This window comes from Capsicum annuum, chromosome 5 (assembly GCF_002878395.1).
Source record: "Capsicum annuum cultivar UCD-10X-F1 chromosome 5, UCD10Xv1.1, whole genome shotgun sequence".
Taxonomy (NCBI): Eukaryota; Viridiplantae; Streptophyta; class Magnoliopsida; order Solanales; family Solanaceae; genus Capsicum; species Capsicum annuum.
The window spans coordinates 24274847-24288311 of NC_061115.1; the positions used below are offsets into that span (position 1 = coordinate 24274847).

General features: G+C 29.3%; 1 protein-coding gene across 1 annotated transcript; it reads right to left on the reverse strand.

Moving 5' to 3' along the window:
* Window positions 1-2905: 2905 nt before the first annotated feature.
* LOC107870458 (protein indeterminate-domain 5, chloroplastic) lies at window positions 2906-12360 on the reverse strand. The gene is made up of 7 exons (XM_016716990.2): window positions 12192-12360; window positions 11997-12044; window positions 11766-11907; window positions 10637-11036; window positions 4815-5521; window positions 3799-4149; window positions 2906-3193 (listed from the first exon to the last, which is right to left on the reverse strand). The coding sequence occupies exons 3-6, from the start codon at window positions 11905-11907 to the stop codon at window positions 3866-3868; spliced, it is 1533 nt and encodes a 510-aa protein (XP_016572476.1). The 5' UTR covers window positions 11997-12044; window positions 12192-12360; the 3' UTR covers window positions 2906-3193; window positions 3799-3865.
* Window positions 12361-13465: the final 1105 nt, after the last annotated feature.

Consider the following 13465-nt stretch of genomic DNA (forward strand, 5'->3'; position numbering starts at 1 on the left):
AGATAAGGTGGGAGTGGCTTCAGTGGAAGCCAATATGAGGGAAACGAGGTTGAGATGGTTCGATCATGTGATGCGGAGGAGCACGAATGTCCCAGTGTGGAGGTGTGAGAGGATGGTTATGGATGATTTCAAGCGAGGTAGAGGTAAATCAATAAATATTGGAGGGAGGTGATTAGACATGACATGGAGCAGCTTCAGCTTACTGAGGACATAATCCTGGATAGGAAGTTGTGGAGAAGGCGAATTAGGGTAGAAGGTTAGTCTGAGTTATGATGGTGTATATTTTGGTGTATACTTGGAGTATCTTGCTTTTGGTATTATTAAATATGTTAATTTCAATTGTATCATGTTCTATTACTATTGCTTATCTTATTTTAGATTGCTTTATTTTAAGCCGGGAGTCTATCGAAAACAGCCTGTCTATCTCACATTTGAGGTAATAGTATGGACTGCGTACACTTACTCTTTCAGACCCCACTTGATGGGAATAGACTGGATATATTGTTGTTGTTATAATTTTTTTCTCAAAATGCGAAGAACATACAAATTAAATAGAAAATCTAAGGGATGATCGGAAAAAAAAAAAATTGTTAACTTTTGACTCACACATACGTACTTCTTTTCTGATTTCAATTTATTAGAAGTTCATGTAACTTACATGTTGAAAAACATATATAACAGTAAGGTAAAAGATCTCATATGTCGAGAATCTATTGAAATCTGTTAAAAAATTATTCAAAGAGTTCATGATAGGCTTAAAATTTACAACGATTGAAACTACTACAACTTTAAAATTAATTTTTATAAATCATGAAGTAGGAATTAGAAACAAATCAAATATATTATTATATAGTATAAGATAAAATTCTAATTGATTTAGAAGTGTTATATGGTGATCTTTTACCCTACTAAGTAAGACTTTATTTAAGCATAATAATTAAATAATAATTATTTGAAGAAAATAGTGAAAAAATAATTTTTTCTATTACAGAGTGTTTTAAGAAAGGACAAAAAATTTGAATAACTTTTTTAAAGGTCTTCACACTTTTAATTTGTTATAAGTTTTAGATATAGATTATAAGTATCGATATAAAACATAGACTATAGATAGATGACACCGTTTTTATGCATATCCTATATATATACATATTTTATACAACAATGATACACTTTCTATACAGATCATATACAAAAAGATATATATTTTATCATTTATGCAATAATTATACAGTTTCTACATACACTATATACAACCTTTAACCGTAGTTATTATTCAAGTATGTATTTTATACAACAGATATACAAATTATATACACATATTATACCATTTCTATATATATATTTTATATGGATACATATTTATACAAAAACTATAATATTTCTATACTATATTGATACAATCCTCCTGTACAACATTGATATAGTCCCTATACCACATTCATTATTCTATACAATCTGTAGTTCCTATACTATATTCATTATTCTATACAATCTTATATACATATATATTCTATACAATAATGATAAAACTCTTATATAATTGTATATATTTTTTTTTAAAATAATTTTTTTAGCCTAGGAAAATGTATCGAAAAAAACAAAAAAACTGAATTACCTTTTAAAAACTGAGATGAAATGGCCCAAAATTGTAAATGGCCAGCCCATGGAATTAAAAAGGTTTATGCCCATAGGGTGGGATAATTTTGAAATGACCACTTTCAATGAAAATAGTTTTTTAAAGTAGTCACGTGGTGTCCTTTTCTCTCTAATTAACGGTCTGATCTAGCTGGCTTGTTAGTTCATTTAATTAGGCCACAATGTCATCTTATACTAAAAGCTAGTTAGATTGTACATGTAAATTGATGTGGCATGTTAAGTCAATAGGAATATACACACATAACAAAATATCATCTTAAGACTAGTAAAATCAAGGGCCAAAGAAAATGTGTCACGTCTACAACTGAACGTGTTAGTCAATCAAATATATCGTCATGTCACTTTATTCTTATTGGTTGAAAAGTGTTTATCTCTGTCATAAGCCTTTCATAATACAAATACAAATAAGGATCTGCATAATTAAAAAAAAAGAAACTCCAAAATTCTAACAAGAAGCAGAAAGAACTTGTAGATCAAACACAACAACTTAATTTCTTGACAAAAATGCAAGCATTCTTCTACAAGTTTCAAATACCCAACGATAGAAAAAGAAGAAGACAAATGAAATATTGTCGTGTCACTTCATTCTTATTGATCGAAAAAGAGTTCATCCTCATCAACTCATAACCCTTACATCATTCAATTACAAATAGAGTCTACATAATTTAAAAAGAATCATCAAAATTCTAGTAAGAAGCCAAAGAAGCTCGTGGATCAAACACTACAAATTTCTCTGCAAACTGCAAGCATCTTACAATAAATTTCGACTACTTAAAGACCAATAACGAAGGTAAATGAAATACCAAGACATTCAATATCAAATTTTGCAATGATAAATCAAATACCAAATGTTCAAGATCAAAGTTAGTTGTTCTTGAGATAATGTGTTCGTGATGAATAATTCACAACCAAAATCAAATTTTTTCGAATTCAATATTAAGCTTAAAAACTTTTGAATTTATTTTCAAACAAAAAATTAAAAAATTTATATAAACTGTAACACTCATTATATTGAAATAAAATAATATGATTCCTTGATGGTTGAAAGATCTCTAAAAGTATGAAAAGTTTGGACAACTTATTCTAAATTCCAGATGATACCTTGTACCCTCACCAACCTTGTCTCTCTCGCTTGTCAACTTGTCAACTTGAGTTGAGCTAACTTTCGATCAATAACTATCAATTATTATGAAATTTTCTAGATTATTTTCGCAACTTCTTTTTTTGCTATAATAAATACATAGAAAGCTAAAAAAATTCAACATATTATATATATACATTTAGATATAAGAGGTTTTTCATCAAGCTAACATATTGTCTATGTCTTGGCCTATTTTTCTGGACAGTGCGAAAACTTAAAAGGGAGGACTAAAGAACTAGAGTCAAGAAAAAAAAAAAGTCTTAACAAATGTCTAAACCCAATGATTTAAACTAAAACAAACGAGGGGGGTGGGGGGTGGGGTGGGGTGGGGTGGAGAAAACGAAAAACAAACAAAGTTTTTTCTTCAGCCATAAATTCTCATCTTCCAAACATGCCCTGCAAAATATAATCGTAATATTAATCAGTAAGGATGCCCTCTTAATTATACGTCTATATGAAATTATTATGACTCTGAACCATTGAAAATAAAGCAGTTATATCTTTCATTTATTACTTGACACAAAAATATCCTTAACGTTAATCAAGTGAATGATAATATATACCACTCTTCATCAACGAACTCCACATCAGAAATGTACTAGCAAAATATATAAGCAATATTTTTTTGTCAAGTTGGAAATCTAGGTTGAGAATGATATCTCAATATGCACCAATATAACAATATGATGAATTTATGCTTGTGGAAATTATGGAGTAATTGAAGATGAAAAGAGAACTCTAAATTTTATGAAAATTGTGGAGTTAAATTTGTTGATTCCTAGATACAAAGGTATCAAATGGCTACATCAAACTTGCATGTCAAGTAACTCGTGTGATATTTTTATATTGCACAATAAAAACCATGAAACAAATAGCTAATAAATTAAAATTAGAACTAACACAATTTGCAGAATTAGAAGCCCTTGCATAATTTACTTGTGCTCTCAATAAAGCTACTCAGAATCAATTGTGCAATTAATGAAATAAGTTTGAATTCATACCTCTACTTTGTGCTTTCCTTCTTTTCTTCCTTTATTAACTTTCACTTATTTTTCTTGACCAAGCTAGTCATTGAAAATTGGGGCCACTTCCAAAACTCTGCTGGATCTGGTTTCTCTCTGAATCCAATAATGAGCTCATCATGTTCAATCCATCATTCTGTTGTTGTTGTTCTCTTTGTGTACCAAATCTCCCACTCATACTTCTTACCATCTCTCCAACTCCAAGAAAGTCTCTAGTCAATTGTTTCTTTTGAAGTGGACCTTGATGCTGCTGCTCAAAATTTAACTTGGTTGTTGTATTGTTGTACCCTTCATGTGATCCACCAGCTCCATAAGCATTGATGACACCATCTACTAGGTCATGCAAGTGATTTCCGCGGTTAGCGGTGGAGTTAGAAATTCTAATTTCGGAAGATATAAGTGTAATATCCGTTACATCTTAATTTATGCAACGACAATTAAAGGGTCACTTCTTGATGACACCATCTACTAGGTTGTGCAAGTGTTTCGCGGTTAGCGGTGGAATCAGAAATTCTAATCGGCAGATGTACTCATTACGTCTCAATTTATGTGACGTCAATTAAAGGGGCACAAAGAAGTTCAAGAAAGTAAGGAAAGACGTTTGGGACATGTGGTTTAAAATCTAAAATAGGTAGATATATTTTAGCCGCACCTGGTATTTATAACACAAAGCCATGCTAATATACTATATATAGCTAAATAATACAATGAGGTGCTAGCTTGAAGTCTATATACAAACACATGACATACATCTGTTGGTATGGTGTAAACAAGGTGAATATTTTACCAAAATATGCCATGTAGATTTTTTAATTGTAAAATCATGTCATTAAGGGTAAAAACATACATGTGAAAAATCACTAAAATTTTATAGCTCCTATTAAATTCGAAAAATCAGTAAGAACTTAAAGACCGATAATTACTCATCCAATTTTGATCCTAAATCCACTTCTACTAATGAAAAATTAATTAAAAAAAATGCAAGAACATCACACCTGTAATTTCATTGCCAAAGTTGAGTGCTTGGTGATCAGATTTTGTGCCACTAGAAGATGAACCACCACTAGTACTTCCAAAGGCCTTGAGCAATGAGGCAGTTGTACTAATATTACTTGTAGTTGAAGATCCCATTTGTGCTGCCTTTTGTAGTAATGCTGTTGCTGACATAGTTGGTCCAGATGAAGAAATTGCACCACTACTCTCAAATATTTGTGTACCATAAAGTGATGGAATTGAACAACTAATATTGTTGTTGTGATGATGATCACCCAAAAGTCCACTTGTTGACAAGTTATTGGTGCTATTGTTTTGGAAAAAGTTGAGGTTAAACATATTGGTGGTGTGATCATTGTTTTGATCAAGATTAGGAAGTTGCATTAGGCCATGGACCATTGGCTTGATGTTGTTGGCATAATCTTGATCATGGAAAAAGGAATTAGTATTACTACTTGATCCAATTAGGTTGTTGTCATGATGACCAAATCGATGAGCACTAGTAGTAGTACTAGTAGTTGTCTTTGTGATGTTGTTGTTGCTTAATTGGGAGAAGTTGCCAAGGTTTATGTTGCTACTACTTCCATATAAGAATTGGTTGTTGTTCATGCCAAGGGTGTTAAAAGTGGTTGTTGGTGGAATGAAAGTCTTTGTAGTTTCTTGAACTAGGGCATCACAAAAGGCTCTATGTGTGATGAAACTGTCACGCCTGTGAAAACATGAAAAAGAAAATTGGAGTTAAGTTATGTGCACTAACAAATATTTGTACTGATGATATAAAAAGTTAAAAGAAAAGTTTAAGTTGAGTCATGAATATTTTTTACTTGTACTTTTTTTTTTTTTTTGGAATTCAATTTTGGAATTATGTTTGACCATAATGTTTCAAAAAATTCTGGAAAGTCGAATTTCGACACTGAAAAAATTACCAAAAGAGTTTTCTTCACTCCAGTTACTCGTAAAAATCTAAAAATAACTCATATTTGTATTCATAGTCAGACACAACTCCAATTTTCGAATACCATTTTTCACTTTTAAGACAGAGACTACTTTTTTCAAATTTCACAATTTTCATGGCCAAATAGACACCAAAAGAAGAAAATTTTAATAGTTCAATTGATTAATTACTTGAACTTTCATCTTATTGATGAGGTTTGATTTTAATCCTTCCCTCCACTATATCCAATTAAAACCCTCATGTTCACTCCAATTAGGGTTTTATATAACTTCTGTGCATTGATATAAGATCATTTTAAAGGTCACTACTCCCCCCGGTTAAGAATTAATTGCCACAATTTTTTTAAATGAATATCAAGAAAAGACTTTTTTCCCCCCATTTTATCATTAGAATTAATTATTTATTTTCTAAATTAATTTCAAGACGCAATAGTAATCATCAATTAATAAGGGTACATAATAAAATAGTCATGTTAATAATTGTTTTCTTAATAAGTGTGTCAAGTTAAAATGTGACTAGTAAAAGTAAACGGAGGGAATACATGCTACAATAATTCAAAATAAGTGAGTTAAGTAACTTGAAAAATAAGATAAATAAGAATTGAGTAGTACTTTACATTCAATTCAAATTGTCTTACACTAATGACAATGACAACTGTGTGTTTTTAGGACTAAACAAATTGTAGACTATTGTAACAACTAGTAAATGAATATATTGTCTTTAGCTAGTCTAAGTAAAAACTTTTTATGTACTATCTGATTAACATACAATTGAATTTACCTAAACAAGTCAAGGAAATTGACTTGAAAATGACTCAATATTTGGGAATGGTCCCATTCTAGATAAGAAAACTTGGAGATAAAAAATGAATTTAAAATGCATTTACAAGCTAATCTTTGCGGCCATGTCATTGTCAAATTAATGTTGCTGGGAAAATTAAAAAAATATACAAAAAATTATATATATGAAGAAGAAGAAAAAAAAACTTTATCCATATCTTTTTTATAAATTTCATTCCTCAAATAACTGTAACTGAATTATCATTATTTTTATATGAAGGCACATCTCAAAACCGACTAAGCCAGATGTTTGAAAACAAGCGTGTGAGAACATAATTTTATACAAGTCAGTCAATATATTTATTTTAAACAAGTAGAAGAACCCTAGTTTCTTTTTTTTTTTTTTTTTAAAAAAAATCACATATTACAAGTAAAATTAAGTTGATGATATAAAAATTACTTGCATTAATGATAATATATACTCCAAAAAAATCTGGCCAAAATTGACAGAGCATTGAAAGAAAAAAAGGGATGGTCAAAGAATAAATTTGCCAAAACTGAGTAACGAATGATGAGTGAACTTTCCACAATAAATAAACAAACAAATGCAACAGAAGAAATTGTGAAATTAATGATCAAATCAAAGAAGTGAAATGCCTGGATATGATCTTCAATAAATGAAACTGCCAGTTAAAAAAATTATACGCATATATTATCAATTTAAAACACGTAAGTAACTCAACATAGCTAAAATATTAAATTTTTTAACTTCAAATCTTGAATTTATCTCACCGAACAACTTTATAAATAAAGAATAAATCCAAATAATTGAAAAAAAAAGTTTTTTTCTATCAGTAACTATTTAACAAAACACATTTCAATTATCAATTACTCATCTCTTCTACTAGAAAATATCACCACACACCCCATCAACATTAATTCATTTAAGTGTATTTGAGGGAAATAATCAATAACTGAGGTCTAAAATTAGTGAAAAAAATAACAATTCAGATATATGTTTCTAATCAAAATCTCTTTCTTTCTCTCATTCTCTCTCTCTAATAAAATAATTTTAAAAATATATCCATAAAATAAATTCACAGTGAGGGGTGGCTTAAGGGTAAAGCTAGTAAAGCCTTCGCTTTAGGCCCCCCAAATTTAGAGTAGGGATGACAATGGTGCGGTGCGGGTTTTTACTAAACCCGCAAGTTTTAAAACCGTACCGCACCGCATCACATTTAAACCCGCATAAACCCTCCCCACATTCATACCGGCGGATAACCGCATTGCACCACCCCATGTTTTTATTTTTTCCTTTTTTTTTGAAAAATTTGTAACCCCATTGAAAATCATAATATTTTCAAATCTACAACTAGAAAATAATAATTAATTTCTATTAATTCATTTTTCACTAAAAAATTATCAAAAAGCATAACGTATACAAATAATGATCAAATATCATATTTTTATTCAAATAAATAGAGATATTAAAAAGCTACTATAAAATTATTTATTTGTAGTGTTATGCATGTAGTTTTAAGTATCATAAAATTTAAGCAAAGAACACATATAATTTTAGGTATATTCACGAGAACAATACTAATTTTTAACTTTTTTGTTAATTTAAACCCGCATATACCCGCAACCTGCACCGCACCATTTAAAATAAAATTACTTTAACCCGCACCACATCCGCACAAAACCACATAACTTAAAATCCGCACCGCACCACACTCGCACCGCCCCATTGCCATCCCTAATTTTGAGGCCTCAAAAATTTTAATAGTAAACTACACTTAAAATAATAATGAAGATTGTGAAATAAATTTTTAAAAAATATAATAATAATAATAATAATAATAATAATAATAATAATAATAATAATAATAATAATAATAATAAAAGAGAAAAAGTTATCTCATTTTTATAAGAAATATTTTAGAACTTTAAACTAAACAACTCAAACTTTATATTAATAAATAACGTTTTAACAACAATATTCAAGTTAATGCTTTACAAATAAATGACTAACATCTTATTAACAACAATTAATCCTGATTTTTATTAATAATCATATTAATATGTGAAGTTAAAGCTTAATGTTTTTTAAAAATACTATATCAAAACAATTACTATGCAAGAATAAATAAGTCTAACTCTATATTATTACAATAATATGTATATTTTTATTTGTAAAACTTCCTATTAAAATTTATTTTTAAATCACTAATTTTGTTGAAACGCTCTATTCACAGGTACTTTATATTTATGAATTTAAGATTTTAAATTTATGTCTGACCAATATATAATGAGAAAGTGGTCAAGAACATTATCATAAAAGGGGTATTATTATAGGCTGCAAAAATTCAGAAGAGACATACAGACAGCGAACCAATTAAGAAAAGAACAAAACCTGGCAAATATTACTATTTATGCATGGCCATACCAACACGTGAATAACTTGAAAAGGTTAATGTAACGGAAAAAGAATGATAGTTCCTAGGAGTGATTGATTCCGAATTTATTTGATTGGTGGGATAAAAAAATTATATATTTTTTAATATTAAAATTATTAATTTTAATTTTTTTTGATATTGACTTGACACATCTATTAAGAATTAATAAATAGAATGATAATTTATTATATTAGTCTTTGAATAAAATAAATTTAATATTTTAAAAAATACATTGATAATTAGAATATAATTAATAATTATTGTAAATTAGGAATTAAATAACAAATCATTTCTTAATTTTATAACTGAACTAGTAAAAATAAATATATGTACTAAACATGTAAAAGAGGACGTAGGAGGTATATTTTTGTATACCATAGTATTCTATTTTTATGTAGGTTATAAAATTTCTAGATAATTACTCAGTACTCGTCTTCGAACGTCTACTAATAAAAATATATTCACTAAATAATTTTATTATTATTTAATTAAAATTTTTTCCGATAAACAAGGTAATTTTATAAGGTATAACTATTATTTCAGTACTTGAGTGACTATTCGAGAAATTAAACTGCAAAGGTTACTTCTTTATTTGTTTTCTTTTTAGAAAAAAAAAAAACTTATAAATGACCATGGTAAACAAAAACACAAAATCATATACGATAATTTCACGTGTACACATTACTCATGCCAGTAAAGATCCAAAGACAAAAACAAAAGCTACCAGAGGGAGAGAGAACAAAACAATAAGAAAGAAGATAAGAGAAAATTAAAAGTAAAAACAAAAAAAAAAAAAGAAATTTCATTTTTTAAAAAAACAAAAAGAAATGATTTCAAAAAGAGAATCTTGTAACTGCAGGGAAAAATGAAGAAAACTTTTTTCCTTTCATTTCTCCCCCCTTTTCATCACCTGGGGAAAAACCAAAAAAGATGCCGAACTTAATTCAAAAGCATCATCACCAACAACTAGACTATATATATCATGAATAAAAACAAAAAAATACAAAGCAAAATTCAAGTTCAAATAATATGTATCATAATTGAATAGTAATTACTCATCCATTCTTAGTCAGATGTTCTGAGTTAGTCGCTTTTGGTAGGGAGCACTTTACGTACCCCATAATTGGAACTTTCCAACGTGAATTCGAATTTATCTGATTTCAATGTAGATACCGAACACCGAATGAAAACTAAAAAACTTACAAGTTCAAATAATATATTAATATTAGCCATGGTTCGAAACTCGAAAGAATCACCAGTCACACTGCACGACTAAGACACGACCCAAAATCCTATGAGAAAAAAACAATACCAGGGACTTCAACAAAAATTATATACTCCCCCTATTCTAATTCATATGACATACTATATATATAGTTTGACCCCGACACAAAATTTAAGAAAAAAATAACGCCGAGATTTAGAAACCGATCCCAATAAAGATAGACGTATTCACTAAAAAAAACTGGAATCATCGAACAACTTGTAAAGACCATGTTAGCTATACGAGCAGTCTAGCGACAGATTAGCATAGACGAATTCACTAAAAAAACAATAAATCGACGAACAACTTGTACTAAAAATCATGATAACTACGAGCAATTTAGCGACAGATTAGTGACGAAATTCCATACCTTGAGAAGAGAGTGCCACAATCACATCTATACTCACGAGTGCCACAAGTTTTGCTATGTGCTTTCCAATCAGACTGAACAGCATACTTCTTTGAACACTTTTCACATTTGAATTTCTTCTCACCATGTTTTCTAAAATAATGTTTTTTAATACCAGTAAGATCACCAAGTGCTCTACTTGGTTCATGATGAATACATGTTGGTTCTGGACAAAGATACACCTTCCTTTTTGCAACTTCTTTTGTATTTTTTTGCTTTAATTTCCATGGCAAATTGTGTCCTCTTCTATGGAGTTGTAAGTTTTGTTCTCTTTGAAAACCTTTGTTGCATACCTCACATAAAAATCTGTTTGTTGCCATTAGGGTCTTTGGTGACAACGCTATCACTTCTGCGTCTGGACCTGTTCATCCCACCACAATCCAAACAAAATGACGAATTATTATAAGTGATAAAATTCGTCATCTATATGATGGAAATAAACTTACAAAATTCATGACGGAGAATATATATCAAATAAAAATATTTGCACTTCTGATTGGTTCCAGCCATCCCAATCTTAATGAATGGATTATGAAGGCATCAATTGAACAAACGATTTTTTTTTTCATATGTTAGAAAAAAATTTCATCATCTATATATGGTGGAAACTTAAAAAAGATATTTTATAAGATAAAAATGAAAGGAGATGATCTTTCGCTAGCGCGATTTGCACAATCATTCCCAAAATATTCCAACATTAATGAATGAATATATGTGAGATTACACTAAATATATGTTAGTGTTGTAGCAAATGAACTATACATGAAGGGGTCAGTCAAGCGGTTCAATCTTTTAGTTGATTTCTTTCGTCTTCCCTATTCATCATATCCATTAATGGAAAGGGTGGTTTTTATTACACAAAAAATTGAACTAACAAATTAGGGTTTTCCTCACTTTTTTTTTTAAAGGTAAAACTTGAACTTGAGTTATAAATTATTTTTTCAACCTTTATTTGTACTATAGATAGATTTATAAGAAAATAAAGAAGAAAGAAATTAGCTAGTGTTAATTTCTTGTTCATATGTTCCAAAAAAAAAGAATTTTCTTTTTCATAAAAATTAGTCTAATTAATTACTAGATAGATACTTGCTTGGTGTGCCAGGCTGATTTCTTCTCTTCTTTGTTGGTGCTTCATGAGCATGAGATTGATGGAGCATTTCTTGATGATTTTGAATTAATTCTTCTTCTTGTCTCATTGCAAAAAACATAGTTGATGATGAACCTCCAGCCATCTATAATTTAAAAAAAATAAATTAAGAAATTCAACCAAAAAAAAGATGAAAGAAAAAACAACTAAATTCAACAAGCTTCACTCACAAACCTTTACTTGATTTAATTAATTTCTTCTTGATCTTGATTTGCTCTTGCTCTTCACAACCAAAAAAGATAAGAGGAAAAAAGAATTAAATTCACCAAGAATTGTTTGGTTGAAAGAAAGAAAATTAACTCAATTTACAAAAAGATGAAGGGAAAAACAAAGAGAAGGAAAAAAAAGAATTGAATTTTACTCACAAACCTTATCAAGAACTTAAAATTGAGTGAGTGAGTGAGTAAGAGGAATTAAAGAGAATATTCATCCCATGTTTTATTTTTCTCTTTCTTTTTCTTCTTTCAACACTTTGCTATTAAATGAAAAATTTCCAAGAAAAGATGCTATATGAAGTTTCTCTATATGTTGTTTGTTTTAGGTGTCATGCATACACACAAACACATATCCGTATAGCCCCCACCCTACCCCTACCCCATCTCTCTTTTTTATTTTCTTTCTCTCCTCTATTTTTTCATTAAATTTAATATCTATATTAGAGCTTGATCAACTCAGATTCCGCATTATTGAATCCGTTTCTAAAGGTGGTCCAAACAATTTTCATCCCATCTATAATTTTCCCCTCTTATTCATTTTTCTCTATTTTATAATTCATTTCACTACTTAAAGGATAGTTTGGTACAATAAAGCTTCCGCACATGAAGTCTATGTAAATATCGAATACAAAGATTTATTATATGCAAGACTATTTTCGCGACTTGAATCGATGACCTCTAAGCACATGAATCGCTACTTAAAATGTAAAATTGAAAAAAAAATGACTTCAGCTATGGAGTTCATTTTATATCTGTTGCTGTATAGCTAGTATCTAATATGATTCTATGATAATCCATTGCTAAATAAGACGTTAGTGATGATTTTTGTTGTTTGTTTAGAATTTTATTCAAAAAATAGATAATAATTTTTATATTTGCTTCCGTTTAGTTATTAATTTTGAAGTTGAAATCTGAATTTGAATTTTTGAAGTTGTAATTGGCCATCCGTTTTACTTGATTTTTTTTTAAAAGTTTTTTGAGTGACCAATTTTTTAAACTTGAATCTTTTTTTTTCATGACATATTTTCAAAATCTCATCCAAATCTATGGTCAAACATATACTTAAAAGATTAAATTTTAAATTTGATTCAAAATTTATGGTCAGAACACTAGCGAAATCTGATGAAATTTTGTTTTCCTATAATGTTGACGCCGCATGTGTTTTTTCCTTTGTGATCAATATTATTGTTCCATGTTATGATATTATTGTAAGAAATGGGATTTGAGTTTCTCATCGGTTAAATGAGAAATTAATATAAGGCTTCTATAGTCTTGGGCTCTCCTACTTTGTAACTAACTTTTAGGGTGTGCATCTCGTAAGGTTGTACCGATATTTTTGAGTCACTCATCACCTTCCTCACCCACTGTGCCTAGGATGATAAGGCCAGTATGGAAGTGTTCGATAGGGCTAGCCATGTCTAGCACACA

Bases quoted from the DNA above. Each gene is read 5' to 3' on its own strand.
- LOC107870458 (XM_016716990.2), bottom strand. From the start codon at position 11,907: ATGGCTGGAGGTTCATCATCAACTATGTTTTTTGCAATGAGACAAGAA. The intron at 11,037-11,765 runs GCAAGTATCTAT...TGGGATGAACAG, and splicing joins AAATCAGCCTGGCACACCAA to GTCCAGACGCAGAAGTGATA. The intron at 5,522-10,636 runs GTATGGAATTTC...ATGTTTTCACAG, and splicing joins TGTGGCACTCTCTTCTCAAG to GCGTGACAGTTTCATCACAC.